Raw genomic sequence first — 26169 nt, 5'->3', positions numbered from 1 at the left:
TACTAACAAAAAATATATATAATTTTTTTTTATTTTTTTTTTATTGACAGGCTTCAGCACCTTTATGGTGCTCGAACTCACCTGTCAGATCTGCAGATTTGCGATGTTCTCCTCCTCTCTGTGTAGCTGACCGCTGCTCCACTGTTTCACATTTACTTTTGCCCCTGAATGTCTCCAATGCAGTCCATAGGTTTCTTATCCAGTAAATTAATATCCGCCTCCTCAATCATTTTTTGTATCCTTATAACCATCATCATGCCAATAATTAGAATTCTTTATTTATTTATATATCTTTATAGGTCTCCGATTTAGAGATCGCTCAAGATCCTGTAAAAATCTTCTTTGAATAAAAATTCTCTTCGAATGATTATCTTGGAACATATAAATGAAACACCCAACAGGTCTTTCATTATGACATTGCTCCAATCATTTTCTTCCAGCTACTTCATAGGGAATTTGATATATCAAAAACTTTTTGGATATTTATTATTATATGTCACATAACTCCACATGCTTCATTTGTAAACAACGAATTATTATGGAATGACATATATGTATTCTGTATTTCCTTTTATATAGCCAAAGTATACATGTAGTCTGTTTGTTGTGTTTTTTTTTTTCTGTGCTTTTTTTCCATCTGTCTTGTGCAACTAATTGCAGCTTGCACACACTATCATGTGTTTTTCATTTTGACTAGATTACCTTTTGTAATTAGTTATAGCACCGGTGTGCCTACTGGTTGCTAGCATAAAAGCATAGAACAGGCTGCACTAAAGTTATCATGACTAAGGGTGCTATGTCACCAGAAACGCGTAGATAGTGTTTTTAATTATATTGTGCTGTTGTTTTATCCTCTATTTTTGGATATGAAGTGAATAAAGTACCAAGACTTTGCTTTTTCACCACCTCGTCGAGCTGGATTTTTTTCTATTTCCTGCATTCCTCACGCCTTGACACAGTGTTTCCGTGCTCCGAGCCTCCAGGGACTACAACTATGGTGAGCTGGATTTTTTCTTTTGTCTTCACATTGCATTTTATTGCAATGTTGCAGCGACCAAAAAGCCATAATTCTGGCGTTTTGATTTTTTTTCTCGCTACGCCGTTTACTGATTGGATTAATTCTTTTTACATATTGATAGATCGGGCGATTCTAAACACGGCGATACAAAAAATGTGTATATTTGATTTTTTTTTTGTTTGTTTTATTTTGAATGGGACGAAATCATTATTTATTCGGACTCCCATGCCAGCACCACGAGAGAGGGGATCCGCCCTTCAGGAACAGGAAACCTTCAGATACAAAAGGGGGGCACCTCTCCCACGCATCAGTTGGTTTCCTGTTCCTGATAGAACTGATCCCTACAGACTATAGGATTTCGGATCCCAGGCCCGGCAGGTCGACTCAGGCAGCGGGGAGGTCTCCTGCTTCGACCAGGTACGGGGGTCCTGGAACCGCCACGGTGCTCCTCGATGGTGGCATGGCGGTGAGCGAGCGGCAGGGGGCAGGGTCAGGAGGATCGCTGTCTCCGGAAGTGGCCGGCGCTGAGGTAAGTATTTCTTGGCTCACTGAAGCTCCTGCAGTGCGGGGTCTCTTGTGTCCCGGGTGGTGGTGGATTCCGGGGACACATGCGGCTCTTTTCCGGCATTCCGGAGGGGCTCCTGGCATGCGGGTCGCCAGTGACGCCGGGGGGGCAGGGCTGGCGTGTATTTCTGGGTCACTGGCGCCGGCTCCCTTCTGCGCATGTGCGGAGGGCTTCTGGTGCCGGGAACATGGCGGCCGCCATGCAGAAGGACCGAAGACCAGACCCAGTTCCAGTAGGAACTGATTAGCACGTGTTGGGGCGGGGGACGTCGGGGGAAGGCACAGATTCACCTGCCGAGCCGGAATAGAGGAGAGTATATAGGGCCCTCAGATGGAGGGATCCCTGCTTCTGGCCCATTTTCCTCACAATGGAGAATGAGCAGCTGCACGCCATGCAGCCAGTGGAAGCTGCAGACTTCAGTCAAGCCTCAGGCCCCACGGAAAAGTCGGGATGGAAATAGCCAGCTAAGTGACTGATCCAGCCGCAGGACTTCTTCCAGGTGAACGACATCGGCTGAAAAACTCCCTCCTTGTATTCCGGTACCTATCTCTGCAGACACTGGTGAGTGATCTTCGTGAATGTTCTCTCAGTGATGCAGCCTCCCCCTTATGTTTTTATTCCCAGGGGAAGAAATGCGTTGATAAGGCAAGGCACAGGGAATGCGCCCTCTGTGGATGCCCCCTACCGGACTCTTGACCAAAGAGATTATGCCCCCCATGTATCCAACAGATGGTGAGTCTTAGGAAGTGGGAGGGGGAGACATCGTTACTCCTAGATGGCCCTTATTTCCCGTTAATGTTCTCCTCAGGTGGCGGAAGAGACTGCTAATTTCTCTTCAAGTCTGAAAGAAATTATACGGACAAAAGTAAGGGAGTCTATAAAATCCCTGTCCCATGGAGAATGTACTAGGCAGAAGGATCTCCCAGAATCAGACTCATCAGTAGACTGGAGGAGGGATGAAGTTTCACCTGAGTCATCTACAGTTAGGTCCATATATATTTGGACAGAGACAACATTTTTCTAATTTTAGTTATAGACATTACCACAATGAATTTTAAACAAAACAGTTCAGATGCAGTTGAAGTTTAGACTTTCAGCTTTCATTTGAGGGTATCCACATTAAAATTGGATGAAGGGTTTAGGAGTTTCAGCTCCTTAACATGTGCCACCCTGTTTTTAAAGGGACCAAAAGTAATTGGACAATTGACTCCAAGGCTATTTCATGGATAGGTGTGGGCAATCCCTTCGTTATGTCATTCTCAATTAAGCAGATAAAAGGCCTGGAGCTGATTTGAGGTGTGGTGCTTGCATTTGGAAGGTTTTGCTGTGAAGTAAACATGCGGTCAAAGGAGCTCTCCATGTAGGTGAAACAAGCCATCCTTAAGCTGTGAAAACAGAAAAAACCCATCCGAGAAATTGCTACAATATTAGGAGTGGCAAAATCTACAGTTTGGTAAATCCTGAGAAAGAAAGAAAGCACTGGTGAACTCATTAATGCAAAAAGACCTGGGCGCCCACGGAAGACAACAGTGGTGGATGATCGCAGAATAATCTCCATGGTGAAGAGAAACTCCTTCATAACAGCCAACCAAGTAAACAACACTCTCCAGGAGGTCGGCGTATCAATATCCAAATCTACCAGAAAGAGAAGACTGCATGAAAGTAAATACAGAGGGTTCACTGCACGGTGCAAGCCAATCATAAGCATCAAGAATAAAAAGGCTAGACTGGACTTTGCTAAAAAACATCTAAAAAACCCAGCACAGCTCTGGAAGAACATTCTTTGGACAGATGAAACCAAGATCAACCTCTACCAGAATGATGGAAAGAGAAAAGTATGGCGAAGGCGTGGTACAGCTCATGAACCAAAGCATACCACATCATCTGTAAAACATGGCGGAGGCAGTGTGATGGCTTGGGCATGCATGGCTGCCAGTGGCACTGGGTCACTAGTGTTTATTGATGATATGACACAGGACAGAAGCAGCCGAATGAATTCTGAGGTATTCAGAGCCATACTGTGTGCTCAGATCCAGCCAAATGCAGCCAAACTGATTGGTCGTCGTTTCATACTACAGATGGACAATGACCCAAAACATAAAGCCAAAGCAACCCAGGAGTTTATTAAAGCAAAGAAGTGGAATATTCTTGAATGGCCAAGTCAGTCACCTGATCTCAGCCCAATTGAGCATGCATTTCACTTGTTAAAGGCTAAACTTCAGACAGAATGGCCCACAAACAAACAGCAACTGAAAACCACCGCTGTGAAGGCCTGGCAGAGCATCAAAAAGGATGAAGCACAGCGTCTGGTGATGTCCATGAGTTCAAGACTTCAGGAAGTCATTGCCAACAAAGGGTTTTCAACCAAGTACTAAAAATGAACATTTTATTTAAAATTATTGAATCTGTCCAATTACTTTTGGTCCCTTTAAAAACAGGGTGGCACATGTTAAGGAGCTGAAACTCCTAAACCCTTCATCCAATTTTAATGTGGATACCCTCAAATGAAAGCTGAAAGTCTGAACTTCAACTGCATCTGAATTGTTTTGTTTAAAATTCATTGTGGTAATGTCTGTAACCAAAATTAGAAAAATGTTGTCTCTGTCCAAATACATATGGACCTAACTGTATATCGGCCTCTTCATCTGAAAAGGATTCGGGCCGCTTCTGTCTGCCCCTTGACCACGTGGATAAACTTGTAAAAGTGGTCAGGGGAACAATGGGGGGTAGCAGAACCCAGACCTGAGATGTCCATACAGGATGTCATGTTTAAAGGTCTAGATCAAAAGAAACGTAGATCTTTTCCCCTGAATGAAAAAAATCAGGGTCTGATCCTCCGCAAGTGGAAAAGGACAGAAAAGTGGGGCTCCTTACCCCCGGCCCTCAAGCGGAGATACCCCTTTGATGGCCTGGCTGTTAATCTCTGGGATAAAGCCCTTAAATTAGACGCAGCAATTTCAAAGGCATCTAAAAAATCTTCCCTATCCTTTGAGGATATGGGCTCCCTTAGATAGGCGGACATTTTCCTTAAAGGAACCTGGGAGATGGCAGCCGGATCCCTGAGACCAGCAGTGGCGTCCACTTGCACAGCCAGATCTATGATGGTCTGGCTGGACCAACTTGAGTCTCAGCTCAAAGAAGGAACGCCTCGAGAAATGATTCTGGGAGCCCTTCCAACAATTCAGGAAACCGTGGCTTTCTTGTTGGATGCCTCAATTGATTCAGTTAGGATGGCGGCAAGGGCAGCGGGTCTCTCCAACGCAGCCCGCAGAGGGCTGTGGCTAACATGCTGGCCAGGCGATATCCAAGCATGGTCTAAGCTCTGTGCCATCCTGTGTGAAGGGGAATACCTCTTTGATTCAGTCCTGGATGAATTGCTGGATAAAGCTGGGGATGAGAAAGAGATTTCCTAATCCATCATCCTCTCCCTTCCGACGTCCTTTTAGCAGGAGAAGATTTAGTCAAAAAGGACCATCAAGGGACCGTCCTAAATGGGATAACAAGAAGAAAAGAGGTACCGGCTTCATGTTCTGGTGTTCATCGCAGGAACGGAAAAAAACATCCCAATGACTAGTGGCTCCTGTGGGAGGGAGATTATTGGCCTTTTATCCATCCTGGTCTCTTATCACCAACAGAGTAGTTGGGTGCAGGGTGTGATATCCACAGGACTTAAACTTGAGTTCTTTTTGACTCCAGGGGATAATTTCAAAATGACTCCGGTCTGTTCCTCCATGATAGAACAGTCTGCCTTAGAGTCTGAGGTCATTAAACTGTGCCAAAAAAAGGGTCCTGTGGAGGTTCCGGCCTCTGAGGAGGGTAAAGGTTTTTACTCTCCCCTGTTCTTGGTCCAGAAGCTGGACAAATCTTATAGGACCATCATTAATCTTCGTTTCCCTTAATAGACTTCTGGTTGCGTGAACCTTTAAAATGGAAACAGTTGGCTCAACAATAAAAATGTTGTTTCAAAACTGTTTTATGGTGGGTTTAGATTTAAAAGACGCTTACTACCATGTACCTATTCACTCAGATTTCCAACGTTTCTTAAGAGTAGCCATCTCTATAGATGGCATAGTCAGGCACTTCCAGTATAGAGCTCTCCCCCTTGTCCTTTCAGCAGCACCACGGGTCTTTACAAAACTAATTAATTTTATGCAATTCAGCAGATCATTGTCTCCAGATAGAAAAGTCTAAGTCCTCCCTAGAACATCTTGGTTGGTTAATAAACTCGGAAAAATCCCGGTTACATCCCTCGAGATTCCAGCAATTTCTTGGACTCATTTTAGATTCAGAGAATCAAGAGTGTCTTCTGCCAAATGACAAAATAAACCACATCCATCATCAGGTTCGGCGGGCAGTTAATAGACCCTCCATGACCCTCAGGCAGGCCATGTCCCTTCTAGGTTCCCTAACATCTTATATTCCAGCCGTCAAATGGTCTCAGGTTCACACAAGAGGCCGTCTGAAGGATGTTTTATTTTTTGACAGGACGCTGTGGGGGTCCCTACAGGGAAAAATAACTCTACAACCATCTGCGATATGCTTAAAATGGTGGCTTATCAGGGAAAATTTGTCTTCAGGGGTTCCCTGGGAGAATAACACATCTCGTATAGTAACTACTGACGCCAGTCCTTCGGGATAGGGGATATGGTAGTTCAGGGTCAATGGGATTCCCAGGTAGAAGATTCTTCCAACCTGAAGGAACTATTGGCAGTAGAACTATCAGTTAAAAAAATCCTTATATACCTGCAGGGTCACCATGTCAGAATCCTTTCGAACAATCAAGTCACAGTGGCCTATATCAACCACCAAGGTGGGACCCGATCCGAGGCTCTAATGGAAATAACGAAACGCCTTTTTCAGACAGCAGAAAGACATTTTCTATCTTTGACAGCTCTCCACATCAAAGGAAAAGACCACACCACAGCATATTTTCTAAGCCGCAACACGTTGAAGCAGGGATAGTGGTGTCTGAATGGAGCCCTCTTTAGCCAGATTGTCCTTCTATGGGGTCAACCAGACATAGACCTTTTTGCCACCAGAAGGAACAGAAAAGTAAAACCATTCTTTTCTATCAATCCGAGGGAAAATTCCCTTGTGGTGGACGCTTTCCTTCAGAAGTGGGATTTCAATCTGGCCTACGCCTTTCCCCCGTTGTCTCTGTTGCCTCTAGTAGTAAGGAAAATCCGAGAAGACAAGGCGAGGATTATATTAATTGCCCCATTTTGGCCCAGGAGGGCTTGGTTTTTGTGGTTGAGGACAATGTCAGTCTGCGACCCCTGAATACTTTCTGATCTTCTTGTCCAGGGTCCAGTCAATCACCCACGAGTAGCAGGGCTCCACCTGACAGCGTGTAGCTTGAAAGGGCATTATTAATGGATAAAGGATTCTCCCCCAATCTGATAGATACACTTCTAAAATGTAGAAAATCAGTTACAACCAAGATCTACGCTAAAACTTAGAGACGATTTCTAATTATGACCTTAAAGCCAATAAAGGGATACCTATAGGGCAGATTCTTGAATACTTGCAGAAAGGCCTTGAATTAGGTCTGGCTACTAGTACCCTGAAAGTACAAGTTGCGGCCGTTGGGGCATTATTTAATCATGACATCGCAAGAAATTATTGGATATCCCGATTTATTAAAGCGGTCCATCTAGGCCCATACACATGTGTTCCATGGAACTTAAACTTAGTTCTTATGGCGATGACGGAGCCTGCATTTGAACCTATGATATCTGCCTCAATTAACATCTTATCCTTCAAAGTAGCTTTTTTTAGTGGCTATCACATCGGCTCGTAGAATAAGCGATGTTAAGGCGCTCTCTAGAATTCCCCCTACACACACGTTTTGGACGACAGGATAGTACTTAGGCCAGATCCGGCCTACTTGCCCAAGGTTGCCTCAAATTTCCATAGAACACAGGAGATAGTTCTCCCTTCCTCCCTTATCCCACTAACCCAAAAGAGCAAAATCTACATACCTTAGATGTTAGAAGATGTCTCTTAGAATACCTTTCTGTCACTAACCCTCGGAAAAAAGATAACGCTTTATTCATATCTTTCCACGGTACTAGGAAGGGTTTTAGGGTTTCAAAATGTATACTAGCAAGATGGATTAGGGAGGCTATCTCTCTCGCTTACACAGCAGGTGGCGGTTCGGCTCCACAGAACGCATTCTACCCGGGCCATGGCAACCTCTTGGGCAGAGAGATCTGGAGTATCCATCGAGCAGATATGTAAGGCGGCTACATGGTCATCCCCTTGCACCTTTTTTATCCATTATAGGCTAGACATGGGTGCTTCCTCTGAGCTCACCTTAGGGTTAAGAGTGCTGCAAGCTGTAGTCCCTCCCTAAGCTAGATTACATCTCTGCAATTCTCTTGTGGTGATGTCATGGGAGTTGGAATAAAGCATTAAGTTACTTACCGGTAACGGTATTTTTTGGGGGCCCATGACAGCACCCGTAGTTCCCTCCCTTTAAAGTATGGGTGCACACTTCTTTCGCTTATAAGTTTCACATAGGGTGTATTGTTAAAGTTGTGTATATATCTATATATATATATATATATATATATATATATATATATATATATATATTTTTTTTTATTTTTATTATTTTTTTTATGGTAATCCAACTGATGCGTGGGAGAGGCGCCGCCCTTTTGTATCTGTAGGTTTCCTGTTCCTGAAGGGCGGATCCCCTCTATCGTGGTGCTTTCATGGGCCTTCGAAAAATGCCGTTACCGGTAAGTAACTTAAAGGGAACCTGTCACCCACAAAATCGAATCCTGAAAGATGAGAAAAAGAGGTTAGAATATACTCACCCAGGGGCGGTCCCGGGTCTGTGGTCCCATGGGCATCTCAGTCCGGTCCGGGGCCTCCCATCTTCTTATGATGACGTCCTCTTCTTGTCTTCAGGCTGCGGCTCCGGCGCAGGCATACTTTGTCTGCCCTGTTGAGGACATAGCAAAGTACTGCAGTGCGCAGGCGCCGGGAAAGGTCAGAGAGGCCTGGCGCCCGCGCTCAAAACATAGGCCCTCACCCAGCCCCAGATTATGAAAAATGGAGACACTATGGGACTTGGAAAATGGCGATTTTTTTTTTATATATATATATATATATATATATATATATATATATATATATATATATATATATATATATATTTATTATTATTATTATTATTATTTTATTTTTTTTTTACTTTTTATTTTTTTGAGAAACTTTGATTTTATTTTTTAACACTTAATGACCTGGAGAATCATAATTTGTGGTCAGTTTTAGCATTTAACCCCTCTGTGACCTTTGACGTACTATCCCGTCGAGGTGACCTGGGCCTATCTGACCCTTGACGGGATAGTACGTCATAGCCGATCGGCCGCGCTCACGGGGGGAGCGCGGCCGATCGCGGCCGGGTGTCAGCTGACTATCGCAGCTGACATCCGGCACTATGTGCCAGGAGCGGTCACGGACCGCCCCCGGCACATTAACCCCCGGCACACCGTGATCAAACATGATCGCGATGTGCCGGCGATGCAGGGAAGCATCGCGCAGGGAGAGGGCTCCCTGCGGGCTTCCCTGAGCCCCCCGCAGCAACGCGATGTGATCGCGTTGCTGCGAGGGTCTTACCTCCCTCCCTGCCTGCTCCAGACCCGGATCCAAGATGGCCGCGGATCCGGGTCCTGCAGGGAGGGAGGTGGCTTCACAGACGCCTGCTCAGAGCAGGCACTGTGAAGCAGCCTGCACTTCAATCAGATCGGTGATCTGTCAGAGTGCTATGCAAACTGGCAGATCACCGATCTGTATTGTCCCCCCCTGGGGCAAAGTAAAAAAGTAAAAAAATAATTTTCCAAGTGTGTAAAAAAAAATAAAAAAAAATATTCCAAAATAATGAAAAAAAAAAAAATATATTATTCCCATAAATACATTTCTTTACCTAAATAAAAAAAAACAAACAATAAAAGTACACATATTTAGTATCGCCGCGTCCGTAATGACCCGACCTATAAAACTCGCCCACTAGTTAACCCCTTCAGTAAACACCGTAAGAAAAAAAAAAAAAAAACGAGGCAAAAAACAACGCTTTATTATCATACCACCGAACAAAAAGTGGAATAACACGCGATCAAAAAGACAGATATAAATAACCATGGTACCGCTGAAAGCGTCATCTTGTCCCGCAAATAACGAGCCACCATACAGCATCATCAGCAGAAAAATAAAAAAGTTATAGTCCTGAGAATAAAGCGATGCAAAAATAATTATTTTTTCCATAAAATAGTTTTTATCGTATAAAAGCGCCAAAACATAAAAAAAATAATATAAATGAGATATCGCTGTAATCGTACTGACCCGAAGAATAAAACTGCTTTATCAATTTTACCAAACGCGGAACGGTATAAACGCCTCCCCCAAAAGAAGTTCATGAATAGCTGGTTTTTGGTCATTCTGCCTCACAAAAATCGGAATAAACAGCGATCAAAAAATGTGACGTGCCCAAAAATGTTACCAATAAAAACGTCAACTCGTCCCGCAAAAAACAAGACCTCACATGACTCTGTGGACCAAAATATGGAAAATTTATAGCTCTCAAAATGTGGTAACGCAAAAAATATTTTTTGCAATAAAAAGCGTCTTTCAGTGTGTGACGGCTGCCAATCATAAAAATCCGCTAAAAAACCCGCTATAAAAGTAAATCAAACCCCCCTTCATCACCCCTTTAGTTAGGGAAAAATAAAAAAAAAGTATTTATTTCCATTTTCCCATTAGGGCTAGGGTTAGGGCTAGGGTTGGGGCTAGGGTTAAGGCTACAGTTAGGGTTGGGGCTAAAGTTACGGTTGGGGCTAAAGTTACGGTTAGGGTTTAGATTACATTTACGGTTGGGAATAGGGTTGGGATTAGGGTTAGGGGTGTGTCTGGGTTAGAGGTGTGGTTAGGGTTACTGTTGGGATTAGGGTTAGGGGTGTGTTTGGATTAGGGTTTCAGTTATAATTGGGGGGTTTCCACTGTTTCGGCACATCAGGGGCTCTCCAAACGCGACATGGCGTCCGATCTCAATTCCAGCCAATTCTGCGTTGAAAAAGTAAAACAGTGCTCCTTCCCTTCCGAGCTCTCCCGTGTGCCCAAACAGGGGTTTACCCCAACATATGGGGTATCAGCGTACTCAGGACAAATAGGACAACAACCTTTGGGGTCCAATTTCTCCTGTTACCCCTAGGAAAATACAAAACTGGGGGCTAAAAAATAATTTTTGTGGGAAAAAAAAGGATTTTTTATTTTCACGGCTCTGCGTTATAAACTGTAGTGAAACACTTGGGGGTTCAAAGTTCTTACAACACATCTAGATAAGTTCCTTGGGGGGTCTCGTTTCCAAAATGGGGTCACTTGTGCGGGGCTTCTACTGTTTAGGTACATTAGGGGCTCTGCAAACGCAATGTGACGCCTGCAGACCATTCCATCTAAGTCTGCATTCCAAATGGCGCTCCTTCCCTTCCGAGCCCTCCCATGCATCCAAACGGTGGTTCCCCCCACATATGGGGTATCAGCGCACTCAGGACAAATTGGACAACAACTTTTGGGGTCCAATTTCTCCTGTTACCCTCGGGAAAATACAAAACTGGGGGCTGAAAAATAATTTTTGTGGGAAAAAATTTTTGTTTTATTTTTACGGCTCTGCATTATAAACTTCTGTGAAGCCCTTGGTGGGTCAAAGCGCTCACCACACATCTAGATAAGTTCCTTAGGGGGTCTACTTTCCAACATGGTGTCACTTGTGGGGGGTTTCTACTGTTTAGGTACATTAGGGGCTCTGCAAACGCAATGTGACGCCTGCAGACCATTCCATCTAAGTCTGCATTCCAAATGGCGCTCCTTCCCTTCCGAGCCCTCCCATGCATCCAAACGGTGGTTCCCCCCACATATGGGGTATCAGCGCACTCAGGACAAATTGGACAACAACTTTTGGGGTCCAATTTCTCCTGTTACCCTCAGGAAAATACAAAACTGGGGGCTGAAAAATAATTTTTGTGGGAAAAAATTTTTGTTTTATTTTTACGGCTCTGCATTATAAACTTCTGTGAAGCCCTTGGTGGGTCAAAGCGCTCACCACACATCTAGATAAGTTTCTTAGGGGGTCTACTTTCCAACATGGTGTCACTTGTGGGGGGTTTCTACTGTTTAGGTACATCAGTGGCTCTCCAAACGCAACATGGCGTCCCATCTCAATTCCTGTCAATTTTGCATTGAAAAGTCAAACGGTGCTACTTCCCTTCCGAGCTCTCCCATGCGCCCAAACAGTGGTTTATCGCCACATATGGGGTATCAGCGTACTCAGGACAAATTGTACAACAACTGTTGGGGTCCAATTTCTTCTCTTACCCTTGGGAAAATAAAAAATTGGGGGCGAAAAATAATTTTTGTGAAAAAATATGATTTTTTATTTTTACGGTTCTGCATTATAAACTTCTGTGAAGTACTTGGTGGGTCAAAGTGCTCACCACACCTCTAGATAAGTTCCTTAGGGGGTCTACTTTCCAAAATGGTGTCACTTGTGGGGGGTTTCAATGTTTAGGCACATCAGGGGCTCCCCAAACGCAACATGGCGTCCCATCTCAATTCCAGTCAATTTTGCATTGAAAAGTCAAACGGTGCTACTTCCCTTCCGAGCTCTCCCATGCGCCCAAACAGTGGTTTATCGCCACATATGGGGTATCAGCGTACTCAGGACAAATTGTACAACAACTTTTGGGGTCCATTTTCTCCTGTTACCCTTGATAAAATAAAACAAATTGGAGCTGAAGTAAATTTTTTGTGAAAAAAAGTTAAATGTTCATTTTTATTTAAACATTCCAAAAATTCCTGTGAAGCACCAGAAGGGTTAATAAACTTCTTGAATATGGTTTTGAGCACCTTGAGGGGTGCAGTTTTTAGAATGGTGTCACACATGGGTATTTTCTATCATATAGACCCCTCAAAATGACTTCAAATGAGATGTGGTCCCTAAATAAAAATGGTGTTGTAAAAATGAGAAATTGCTGGTCAACTTTTAACCCTTATAACTCCCTAACAAAAAAAAATTTTGGTTCCAAAATTGTGCTGATGTAAAGTAGACATGTGGGAAATGTTACCTATTAAGTATTTTGCATGACATATCTCTGTGATTTAAGGGCATAAAAATTCAAAGTTGGAAAATTGCAAAATTTTCAAAATTTTCGCCAAATTTCCATTTTTTCTGCAAATAAACACAGGTAATATCAAAGAAATTTTACCACTATCATGAAGTACAATATGTCACGAGAAAACAATGTCAGAATCGCCAAGATCTGTTGAAGCGTTCCAGAGTTATAACCTCATAAAGGGACAGTGGTCAGAATTGTAAAAATTGGCCCGGTCATTAACGTGCAAACCACCCTTGGGGGTGAAGGGGTTAATGAACAAAAAACAAAGCAAAAAACTATTGTGAAATAGCACTTTTTTGCAATTTCACCGTACTTTGATTTTATTTTTTTACCGTTTTCCAGTACGATATATGGTAAAACCAATGGTGTCATTCAAAACTACAACTTGTCATATTGATGGAAAAATAAAAAGTTATGGCTCTGGGAAGAAGAGCAAAAAACGGAAACTCAAAAACTGAAAAACCCAAGGTAGTGAAGGGGTTAAACCCTTTTTAAACCCCTCTGATGAGTGCGATCATACAACATACAAGCCTCTGATGGCTCCAGTGATGCACTGTACTACTGTAGTGCCATGTATCATTACTGCCTGTCAGTGTAATACTAACGACTCCATACACATGAGATAAGTGTTGGCTGAACGGTCATTTGGCAGACGGCCATCTCTCCTGACTCCCCCATACACACAAATATTCCAGCTTTCCTGTGGTCTGTATGAGAGAGTCGCCTCCAGACTCCTCTAGAGGAGGATTATCTACAGGAAGAACAAAAGGATTAGCCTCTGAAATTCAGGATGCCAGATCCTTCTCTGCCCTGACATCATCTGTCGGGAGGCCCCCAAATACATTATATAGTTACCCAAACCCCCCGAAATCAGTGCTTTCATGCAACTTTACTCTAATGTGTATGGGGCAATAATAGGTAACTCATTGGATTCTGCCTCTGGCCCGGCCTAATAGACCTTCATACATTACAGGCCTAGACACCGTTATTAGGCATGTAAGTATCATAGTAACTAGGCCGCCCCATACTATCGAGTACTTGGCAGAGGGGCATTCAGACGGACTCACCTTCCTAGATAGTATGTTTGCTTTTGACAGCAGCAAGTGGTGAAACTTGGTTTTGTTGCAACCGCACCTGTGCCATTCCTGCGGTGTATGTTCTGAGGCCCAAAAGAGTTCATTTAAAAAAAAAAAAGTTTAACGTGTTAAAAAATAGTAGACTGTGTCTTCTGCGTTTTTACTTTTTTTTTCTTCTTACAAGAGTTGTTGGTGTCTATTTTCTTTTATAAACATTTAAATATCTGCTTTTTTTTCTGGTGTTTTTCTTATAATGTAGGAAAGCCTAAGGCCAGAAATAAACCACATAAAACACTGTATATGGAAACTTTGGTGTCAAGTACCATATTTTTTGGACAAAAAGACGCACTTTTTTTCTCAAAAATTTTAGAGAAAAGGGTGTGTCTTATAGCCCAGATGTACCTTATAGTGGCAATAGGCCGGTGGAAGTGGCAGAGACGGAGGAGCAGGTTACAGGAGGCAGGAGCTAGCAGCTGCAGCTAACACGTGTGCCCACTGTTATAGAACATGAATATTCACTGCGCCCCACGCCCTTAGTCCCTCTCACCCATAGTCCCTCTCACTGGGCTTGTTGAGCAGTGAATATTCATTCTCTTTAATAGCGGGCACACATGATCGCCCAACCACTATTAAAGAAAATGAATATTCACTGCTCTCCACTCCCATATTCCTGGGCATGGGAAGCAGTGAATATTCTCGCAGCTGACCTCGGCGTGTGGAGGCTATTTACACATTGTGCGCTGCTTACACTCTGAAATCAGCTGATGGCATGAAACATGGCGCTGTGCAGAGGGAAGGTGAGTAAGGTTGTTTATTTTTTATGTGAGCAGCGTGATGGAGCCATGTTTACCAGGATTGGGTGGCATCTATACTATGATAATGATGGGAGCGATGTATACGAACATGGGGATGGTGGCCATGTATATCAGGTTGGGGATAGGGACCATGTATAATATGATGGAAATGGAGGCCATGTATACCAGGTTGGGGGCAGCCATATATACCAGGATGGTTAACCATGTAAACCAGGATGGGATGGGGGCCGTATATACCAGGATAAGGGGTCATGTATACTCAATGGGGGGCACATATACCTGGATTGGTGGCCATATATAACTGGATGAGGACATACATACCATGATAGAGATCATATATACCTGAATGGAGCCTCTTATATCAGGGTTGGAACATATACAGCGCTGGCAAAAATTAAGAGACCACTGCACAGTTTTCTAAAAATCAGCTTATCTACATGTCTGACAGCCATTCCATTCCAGTGCCAGTTCACTTCCAACCAAAGTACATCTCATTCTCCTTAATGTGCTTCTGATTAGACCATCACTTTAACCAAATCTTATTTAACAAGGGAAAGTATAAAAAACAATACTGTGGTCTTCACAATCCTCTTGCAATAGGACATGCTGCTAGGAATAGTCCAAAATTAATATGAAAGAAAAAATAACTTTTAACCATGTCAAAGGAGTTGAAAAGAAAAGTCTTGAGTGAGGAAAAGAAGGGCTTAATTCTGGCTTTACCAGCAGAGGGATACAGTGAATGTCATGTTGCCTCCATCCTTCAACTTTCGAAGACTGCAGTCCATTACAACAAGGTCAAGCAGCAAACATTGGGGACAACAAAGCTACAGACCGGCAGAACGCGAAAGCGACTCTCCACTGACCATGATGACCGTCATCTTATTCGAATGTCACTCGGCAACCCCAGGATGACATCAAGTGACCAACAAAAGGACTGGCAAATGGCAGCTGGGGTGAAGTGCACGGCAAGAACAGTTCATAACAGGCTACTAGAGGCATGGCTCAAGTCATGTAAAGCTAGAAAAAAGTCTTTCATCAATGAGAAGCAAAGGAGAGCCAGGCAGAAGTTTGCCAAAGACCATAAGGATTGGACCATAGAGGACCGGAGTAAAGTAATCTTCTCTGATGAGTCTAATTTTCAGCTTTGCCCAACACCTGGTCATCTATTGGTTAGAAGGTAACCTGGAGAGGCATACAAGCCACAGTGTCTTGCAGCCACTGTGAAATTTGGTGCAGGATCGGTGATGATCTGGGGATGCTTCAGCAAGGCTGGAATTGGGCAGGTTAATTTTTGCGAAGGAAGTATGAATCAAGCTGCATACAAGGTTATCCTTGAAAAACACTTGCTTCCTTCTGCTCAGGCAATGTTCCCTTACTCTGAGGACTGTGTTTTCCAGCAGGACAATGCCCCATGCCACACAGCTAGGTCAATCAATGTGTGGATGAAGGAGCTCCACATCAAGACCCTGTCATGGTCAGCCCAATCTCCAGACCTGAACCCCATTGAAAACCTCTGGAATTTAATCAAGAGGAAGATGGATAGTCACAAGACATCAAGCAAAGAAGAACTGCTTACATTTTTGTGCCAGGAGTGGCATAAGGTCACCCAAAAGCAGGTTGAAAGACTGGTGGAAAGCATGCCAAGACGCATGAAAGCTGTGATTAAAAATCATAGTTATTCCACCAAATATTGATTTCTGAACTCTTCCTGAGTTAAAACATGAGTATTGTTGTTTCTACATGAATAAGAACTTGTTTTCTTTGCATTATTTTAGGTCTGAAAGCACTGTTTTGTTTTTATTATTTTGTCAATTCCTCATTTACTGCAAATAAATTCAAATTTTTGTAGCTTTAAATTTTGGAGACATGTTGTCAGTACTTTATAAAATAAAACAACAACGTACATTTTACTCAAAAAATATACCTATAAATAGAAAAATTAGAGAAACTGAAAATTTTGCAGTGGTTTCTTAATTTTTGCCAGAGCTGTATATATAAAATATAAAACCTAGGTGCGGCATATGGTCCGGTGTGTCTTATAGTCCAAAAAATATGGTAATTTCTGTCCGTGGTGTTTTTGAAAACTAAAAAGCTTCTATAACAGCCTCAAACTTCTGTGTGTGAATCCGACATGATAGAAGATTACAGTGTAGGGAAGATGGGAAACATTCATATTGACAGCCGGTGGTGATGGAGTCAGTGACGGACTCTGGTCAAATATTTTTCTAGAGTCATAGTAGAAGATGAAGATGTCGTCCTCATCATGAAGTACCGTATTTTTCGGACCATAAGACGCACCCCAAATTTGGGGTGAAAATTAGAGAAAAAAAAGATATTTTTATAAGATGGGGTCCGTCTTATTGTCCGAATTTAAGATCTCTTACCTGAGGGCAGGCAGTGGCAGAGCAGGGTCACAGGAGGCATGGTGTCAGCAGAGGTGCGGTGATGCTGAGGCGCGGTGGGCGATACGGCGTGCACCTGAGCAGGGTCCCTTCCTGCTTAGGTGAGCGACGCCATGACCTGGTGTCCATGGGGAGGTTGCGGCAGTGCTGTGGCGGCGGCAGATGTGCGGTCACTTCCTCAGGTGGTGGCGGCCAGGGTCCCTTCCACATTTGAGGTATTGAAGGAGAGCAGCAGAGCTGGGTGAGTCACGATTTTCCCGCTGGCGGTGGCCATCTTCCTGAGGCCGCGCGTGCGCAGATTCAGTATTCTGCTTCCCAGGGCTTCAGGAAAATGGCCACGGGAGGCCGTGCGTTCGTGGATGGAGATCGCGGCTTCCATTTTCCTGAAGCAAAGATCTCAATCTGTGAACTCGGCTTCAGGAAAATGGCCACCGCGATCTAAATCTGTGCACCCGCGGCCATTTTCCTGAAGCCCCAGGAAGCAGAATACTCAATCTGCGCACGCGCGGCCTCAGGAAGATGGCCACCGCCACCGGGAAAGCCGTGACTCACCCAGCTCTGCTGCTCTCCTTCGATACCGGGCCGCGGCGTCACCTCAAATGTGGAAGGGACCCTGCTCACGCCATACCGCTCACCACGCCACATCATCCCCGCACCTCTGCCGCCGCCACACTGCCGGTAAGACTGTAATATAACCATAAGACGCACCCCCCATTTTCCTCACAATTTTTTTGGGGAAAAAGTGCGTGTTATAGTCGGAAAAATACGGTAGTTATTTCTCATGTCACGTGTAATGAATATCTTCTGCAGTTTTGTTAATGCCGACTCCAATGTCGGTAAATGAGACGAGAATTAGCATTATGGAAGATGAGTCTATGAGAAACGTATTCAGCTGCCGACTCCGAGGAAGAAACTGCTTGTTGTCTGTGGCGTAAAATATATAAGTTTTATTAGTAGATGTCAAAGAAGAAAACAGCGTTGTAAAATAATAAAAATATACCATATTTTTCGGACCATAAGACGCACCCCAAATTTTCAGAAGGAAAATAGGGAAAAAAAATGAATGTGGCAAATGGGGGTCCGTCTTACAGTCCGAATTCAGCTTACCAGTAGCGCTGGTGGAGCATGGTCACAGGGGGTGTTCGGTGGTCCAGCAATGATATGACTCCCATCCCAGACTGGTATGGCAGGTTCTGCGGTTCTCAGGAATGCGGGGGCCCCATTGACATTTTGTGAAAGCCCTGGAGCCCCGCACACCCCCACTGCTGCGAGGTGGTGGCCTCCGGTAAAATGGCCTCTGGAAAAATGCCGCCGGATCAGCACATGCGCAAATTGAGATCTCGGCGCCAAGATCTCGTCTCCCAGGATCTCAATATGTGCATGCGCTGACCCGGCGGCCATTTTCCCAGAGGCCATTTTACCAGGGGCCACAGCATGGCAGCAGTGTGGATGTGCGGTGCTCCGGGCTTTCAGAAAATGTTGGCGGAGCCCCGCACAACTGCACACCGCCGAGTGTGATCTCCCTGCAGTGTCGGACCACCCTAGAATCGCACGACTCCTGCTGCCGCCACACTAATTGTAAGTATATTCTGACTAGAAGATGCACCCCCATTTTCTTCAAAAAATTTTTGTGAAAAAGTGCATCTTATAGTCCGAAAAATACAGTTATTGCTGCTTGGGTCCCCACCAGACTCTATTTTCCGGTCTGTCCCAACGAACTTGTGATTCCTACAGCAAATTAATTGCCGAAGCAGTGAGTAACATCGCCAGTGATTGGTTGTATGGAGGAGATGTCTTACTCAGCAATTCAGCTTATGTTCTAGTCCATATAAGACTAGAGAATACAACATCTACACTTTCTACCTTCTGAAATGTTTCCCTTATTATTTCCAGTACTTTTATTATTACACAGAATTCTTTATAATGATTCATCGTCTCATCGTCTTCCTATTCAGGTCTCTACAATATCCGATCCTTTCAGTAGACATCTATATTAAGAGAATTTTTCTTAACTACCCATCAAGAATGGATATGGAGAGGTACAAGATGGCAGAGAGGATATTACACCTCACCCTAGAGATCCTCTTCCGGCTTACTGGAGAGGTGAGAGATTTTGATGGCGTCACATTACATAATTTTTATTTATGGCAATAAAGCTTTTGGGCAGGACTCAAGAGGAAATGTCTGTAGTGACATTTATTAATGTGTCTCTCCTTAACCAGGATTACACAGTAGTGAAAAAAAATTCTAGTGACCGCTGTCAGGCCCCTGTGTCTGAGGGATGGGAAAGACCTCTGAGCCCAATCACGGGACCTCCACCTCATTCACTGATACATGAGGACATCAATGACCAGAAGATCCTAGAACTCACCTACAAGATGATTGAGCTGCTGACTAGAGAGGTGACACTGCTGGGAATGCTGGGACATTATACAGTAACGCTATGAAGGGATCGGGGGGATGACGGTATCATTGTATGTGTCAGGTTCCTATAAGGTGTCAGGATGTCGTTGTCTATTTCTCCATGGAGGAGTGGGAGTATTTGGAAGGACACAAAGATCTGTACAAGGATGTCGTGGTGGAGGGTCCCCAGCCCCTCACATCACCGGGTAATAGGATTAAATACACACAGCCTATAATTATCTGTATGTAAGGAATTATTTCAGTCACTGTGTGTGTTTCCTGCAGATCTATCCAGTAAGAGGACAATACCAGAGAGATGTCCCTGTCCTCTTCTTCCACCGGACTGTAAACAAGAGGATCCCGTTGCCTCTCAGTATCATCAGGTAGATAGAGAGAAGATGTCATGAGATCTCCCCTATGATGTGTAGACGGCTGTGAAGGTCTTGTGCTCAGTCTTGTTTTATCCACCAGTATTACATGTTTTATACTGGTGTCATGAGAACGGTGGAGATGGCAGGATTAGAGCTGATCTGATCATAGATGTGACTTCTCCATCTGTCTGTGACTTTTGCAATATTTGTTTCAGGGGGAAGATCTGACCTATATTTATGCTACGGAGACATATGAGAGGGGTGATGAGTGGTGTAAAGAGGAGATTCCTACATATGGCTACCCAGGTGAGTAGTAACCATTACATACAGAGAAGGCACAGATTCTTCTCAGTCTCCAGCTGTGGCTGCTTTATCAATGGTGTAGTCCGGATGTGTCACAATCGTATGATCCCCATTTTGCCAGTAGAGCATAACATTCTCCTCCATCTGAAAATGTTTAAATGGCTTTGTGAAATTGTGAAAACTCTTTTGTATAGAGCTTACAACCTACAGGTGTAAGGCGGCCAGGGTGGTAGTCGTGGCAATGAGCTGTAGTGTTTCCACACCCTGGTGCCCAGCAGATGAAATACAGAGTCCTCTTTATTGTGTGTGTGATGTGTGCAGCAGAGTACTCACTTCAGTTGCTGGAGTTCCCTCGGTCTCTTTCACTCCAACTTCAGGATTCCAGGTTCCATAAAACACTGCAGAGTCAAAGTCCTTTTCAAACAGTTCAGCTTTACTGATAACATGGGCACTCATCACAACAGAGCTTCATATCTTGCATTTTTCGTGCCTTCTAGGCAGACTCCATTTCCCCTATAACCTCTCCTTCTCTTCCGGCAATCCCTGCCATCTCTGTGGACAATCCGTGTCCCTTCCGTACTTCCTGCGTCACCAGCTCCCTGTCAGCCCCTTGTCCGATTCCATCTTCCAAAGGTGCCAGGAGTTCCATCTTACTGACTTCCGCCCCAGTTGTAGACCCCGTAACCTCCCTGAGGATGATCCTATTGAGCTGAAGCCTGACTGTACTATTCTCCAGCCTGGGGCCCTTTACTGCTGTCTGCAGCTTTATTCCCACGGCCTGTAGCTGTTTCATACACTGCATACACCCTGCCCTGGGCAAGGCTGCCCGGGTGTCTGTCTCCAATCAGGAAGTATCTTGATTATACTTCCCTGCTCCTTGCTGTACCTCCCCTTTAGTTAACCCCTGTGCTGCCTACCTCCTGCTCTATTCTATGTTATCACCTATCACTACTGTGCCCCCCTCTATTCTATCCCCACTACAGTTCTATACTATCCTATATCCTATTCTAGCCTTAATCCTATAAATAGTACACATTGAGTACATTTACATTACGTTATATAAACATTACATCACATTACAATATATGAACAGTAATACACATGTGAACTTGCGAACAGCGTCCAGGAGAGAGAAGGCACATGAGGGTCCCCGCCACCTCCTTACACAGGATCCACCTACTCCCTGGGATTAGAACACGCTGACAGTTACCTGCCCAGGTCTGTAAACTTCAAAGCCAAATAACCACATACGTAGAATGTGCTGACAAGATACTATGATGGGTCTGTAAGAGAATGCGGAGGGTTATGATGCTGTTGGCTTCCTAGATCCCTGATATCTTATTGGATGAATCTACCTTCTCTCCCTTCTGTGCTGCTGAATGTGGTCATATGGTCTCTACAAGACCAGGTCCAGTCTTTCTGGCCAAACGTCGCTTTTATGATCGACAACATTAACCCCTTTCTGCCATCTGACCTACTATCCCATCCATGTGACCTGGGACTTAATTCCTATGAACGGGATAGTACGTCATACGCGTTCAGCCGAGCTCACAGGGGGAGCACGGCCGATCGAGGCCGGGTGTCAGCTGATTATCACAGCTGACACCCGGGACTAAGTGCCAGGAGCGGTCACAGATCGCTCCTGGCACTTTAACCCCCGGAACACTGCAATCAAGCAAGATCGCAGCATTCCGGCGGCATAGAGAAGCATCAAGTAGGAAGGGGGCTCCCTGTTTGCTTCCCCGAGACCCTCAGAACAAAGCGGTCCTTCCGGGTCCCGCAGGGAGGTGGTTTGTCAGTGCCTGCTCAGAGCAGGACCTGAGAAGCCTCCTTCACTGCCTGTCAGATCGCTGATCTGACACAGTGCTGTGCAAAGTGTCAGATCAGCGATCTGACTTCATACAGTGATGTGCCACCCTGGGACAATGTAAAAAAGTAGAAAAAAATATTATACTGTGTAAAAATATTCTTAAAAAAATTCTAAAATAAAGAAAAAAAAAATATTGTTCCAATAAATACATTTCTTTATGTAAATAAAAAAAACAAACAATAAAAGTACAGATATTTAGTATCGCTGCATCCATAACAACCCGACCTATAAAACTGCACCACTAGTTAACCCCTTAAGTAAATACCATAAAAAAACAAATAAAAAACAAGGCAAAAAACAACGCTTTATCATCATACCGCCGAACAAAAAATGCGATAACACGCGATCAAAAAGACGGATATAAATAAACATGCTACCGCTGAAAACGTCATCTTGTCCCACAAAAAAATGAGCTGCCATACAGCGTCATCAGCGATAAAATAAAAGTTATAGCCCTCAGAATAATGCGATGCAAAAATAATTATTTTTATATAAAATAGTTTTTATTGTATAAAAGCGTCAAAATCTTAAAAATAGATATAAATGAGGTATCGCTGTAATCGTACTGACCCGAAGAATAAAACTGCTTTATCAATTTTACCACACGTGGAACGGTATAAACGCCCCACCGAAAAGAAATTCATAAATTGCTGGTTTTTGTTCATTCTGGCTCCCAAAAATCATAATAAAAAGCGATCAAAAATGTCATGTGGCTGAAAATGGTACCACTATAAATGTCAACTCGTCCCGCAAAAAACAAGACCTCACATCACTCTGTGGGCCAAAATATGGAAATATGATAGCCCTCAAAATGTGGTGATGCAAACACTATTTTTTGCAATAAAAAGCGTCTTTTAGTGTGTGACAGCTGCCAAACATAAAAAGTAAATCAAACTCCCCTTATCTTACTCCCCTAGCACCCCGTTAGTTGGGGAAAGAATTGTCAAGAAAAGCAATTGATTGTAGTACAACTATCAAAAATGATAATCAGATTCCACCAAAAATACTTGTAACACAGCAAAAAAGTGGAAATTAAAACATAACTTTTAATGTATAATCGTATAAAATGTCAACAGACAAGATGGTGTCACCCAAGGTAAAAAAAAAGGGGTCACGTTCACTGTGAACACAAACACAACAAGAAACACAAATCCCCTTTAGGATAGAAAAAGATAACTCTTGCAGTGGCTAAAAGAGAAATAGAATGCATTCTAGCATAGATAGGTGCCAGTACCTGTCCTCTATGCAGCACTTAGGCACCTTATCTCCTCCAACAAGCTAGTCCCCAGTTGATTTGGCTTGGAAGAAACGCGTTGGGACAATCAATGAGGGAGAGTGCATGGCGTATTTTGATACAGGGGTAGATGTGGACTGCCCTTGTAAGGGCGGGAGTCTGGGGGTCAGATTATTATTAGCCCCATAGGGACTGACAGGGTATTGTCGTCCCCACTCAGGATTCCATGGAGTATCCCTAATCTTGGAGCGTCCTTTTCTCTTGTGCCCTTCGCCTGGAATTGGTGAGACCGTTCCTTGTGTTGTTGTGTTTTTATGATTTCATTTTTTGTTTCATGATAACAACGGTGACATTTTTGTGACAATTGTCTTTAACTATGCAACCAAGGGTCTAAGCATTTGTTTTTGCCTGCTGTGTTGTATGTGCATTGACCTAAAACATTTTTTCCCTGGTTAATGTAGATTTCTCTATTAGCCACTGCAAGAGTTATCTTTTTTCTATCCTAAAGGGGGTTTGTGTTTCTTGTTGTGTTTGTATTCACAGTGAACCTGACCCCCTTTTTTATCTTGGGTTTTATACAATTATACATTAAAAGTTATGTTTTAATTTCCACTTTTTTGCTGTGTTACAATTAGGGAAAGAATTATAAAATAAAAAAAATGTATTTATTTCCATTTTCCCATTAGGTTTAGGGTTGGGGCTAAAGTTAGGGTTGGGGCTAAGGTTAGGGTTGGAGCTAGAGTTGGGGTTAGGGTTTGGATTACGTATCCGGTTGGGATTAGGGTTGGGATTAGGGTTAGGGGTGTGATGGGGTTAAGGGTGTGGTTATGGTAAGGGTTGGGATTAGGGTTAGGGGTGTGGTTAGGGTTGGGATTAGAGTTAGGGGCGTGTTCGGGTTAGGGGTGTAGTTACAGTTGGGATTAGGGTTAGGGGTGTGTTCCGGTTAGGGTTGGAGTTAGAATTGGGGGGGTTTCCACTGTTTAGGCACATCAGGTGCTCTCCAAACGCAACATCGCGTCCGATCTTAATTCCAGCCAATTCGGCGTTGAAAAAGTAAAATGGTTCTCCTTCCCTTCCGATCTCTGCCGTGCGCCCAAACAGTGGTTTACCCAAACATATGGGGTATCAGCGTACTCAGCACAAATTGGACAACAACTTCTGCAGTCCAACATCTCCTGTTACCTTTGGGAAAATAAAAATTTGGGGGCTAAAAACATTTTTGTGGGAAAAAATGATTTTATATTTTTACGGCTCTGCGTTATAAACTTTAGTGAAACACTTGGGGGTTCAAAGTTTTCACAACACATCTAGATAAGTTCCTTAGGCGGTCTTCTTTCCAAAATGGTGTCAAATGTGGGGGGTTTCCACTGTTTAGGCATATCAGGGGCCCTCCAAACGTGACATGGTGTCCGATCTCAATTCCAGCCAATTTTGCACTGAAAAGTCAAATGGCGCTCCTTCCCTTCCGAGCTCTGCCATGCACCCAAACAGTGGTTTACCCCCACATATGGAGTATCATCGTACTCAGGACAAATTGCACAACAACTTTTGCAGTCCAACTTCTGTTACCCTTGCAAAATGAAACAAATTGGATCTGAAGTAATTTTTTGTGAAAAAAGTTAAATGTTCATTTTTATTTTTTTTAAAACATTCCAAAAATTCCTGTGAATCACCTGAAGGGTTAATAAACTTCTTGAATGTGGTTTTCAGTACCTTGAGGGGTGCAGTTTATAGAATGGTATACATTTTGGGTATTTTCTATCATATAGACCCCTCAAAGTGACTTCAAATGTGATGTGGTCCCTAAAAAAAAATGGTGCTGTAAAAATGAAAAATTGCTGGTCAACTTTTAACCCTTATAACTTCCTAACAAAAAAAAATGTGGGTTCCAAAATTGTGCTGATGTAAAGTAGACATGTGGGAAATGTTACTTATTAAGTATTTTGTGTGACATATCTCTGAATTTTCAGGCCCTTTAAATCACAATTTTGGAAAATTGAGAAATTTTCTAAATTTCCCACAAATTTCCATTTTTTCCACAAATAAAAGCAAGTCATATCAAAGAAATTTTACCACTAACGTGAAGTAAAATATGTCACGAGAAAACAATATCAGAATCCCTGGGATCCGTTGAAGCGTTCCAGAGTTATTACCTCATAAAAGGACAGTGGTCAGAATTGTAAAAATTGGCCTGGTCATTAACATGCAAATCACCCTTGGGGGTTAAGGGGTTAAATATGCAGTGAGGCCAAGTGTGAATTTCTGTACAATAAGAACAGAGTTTCCCTTTATCCTGACTTTTCAGTTTCTTTTAAAACCGACTAAAGTCAAACAGGATTGTGATAAATTACATAAAAAACATTACATCTGTGCCATGATATATCTCTAAGCTGTGCGTGGCTGATGGCTGTGATATACACTTATTCCCGCCTGCAGGAGGTGTGTTGGCATGGCTCGAGCCCTGGTTTAATGTAATCGCTCCACGTCATAAATTACATTATGTTTACAATCATAAGGAATTCAGATTACTGCACAATCCCTCCTGAAATGGGGGCACTAACACTTTCTCTACTCTTCTGGTCAGGACTCATAATAGCTGCAATGGTCCACCATAAATGAGTGCAACTCCAGTGTAGTGTTGGAATTCTCCCCTCATACATACGTTTTTTGGGGGGATGTAACATACAACAAAAAAAAGTTGTTTTTTTACATTGGTTGATAGTTTGATTGTGGTAGGATCAGCCTGCCTCAGTTATGTGAGTTTGTAAGTTTGTAACTCCCTGGTATTTTATTTATTTTATTAAAGTCTCCATTACCTCTTAAAAAATGTGCGAGATCTAAATTGAAGACGCCCCAGCTCTGCAGTTGTATAAAAATTTATCTTTTAAATGTCTAATATTTTTTCTTGAAACTCATCTGACGGAAAATATTGGTC

The 26169-nt window shown here is 43.3% G+C and overlaps 1 protein-coding gene across 1 annotated transcript in view; it reads left to right on the top strand.

Moving 5' to 3' along the window:
• LOC143767596 (uncharacterized) overlaps positions 1–26169 on the top strand; it is a 53807-nt gene that overhangs the window by 15578 nt on the left and 12060 nt on the right. Inside the window, exons 2-6 of the mRNA XM_077256015.1 lie at positions 19009–19156; positions 19276–19455; positions 19539–19662; positions 19742–19839; positions 20043–20133. Coding sequence (XP_077112130.1) covers positions 19079–19156; positions 19276–19455; positions 19539–19662; positions 19742–19839; positions 20043–20133 — 571 coding nt within the window. The 5' untranslated portion in view covers positions 19009–19078. The remainder of the gene's footprint in view (positions 1–19008; positions 19157–19275; positions 19456–19538; positions 19663–19741; positions 19840–20042; positions 20134–26169) is intronic.

Source organism: Ranitomeya variabilis, chromosome 4 (assembly GCF_051348905.1).
Source record: "Ranitomeya variabilis isolate aRanVar5 chromosome 4, aRanVar5.hap1, whole genome shotgun sequence".
NCBI classification, from domain to species: Eukaryota; Metazoa; Chordata; class Amphibia; order Anura; family Dendrobatidae; genus Ranitomeya; species Ranitomeya variabilis.
The sequence above is the reverse complement of the archived record's forward strand: the minus strand, read 5'-3'. Positions and strand labels throughout refer to the sequence as shown.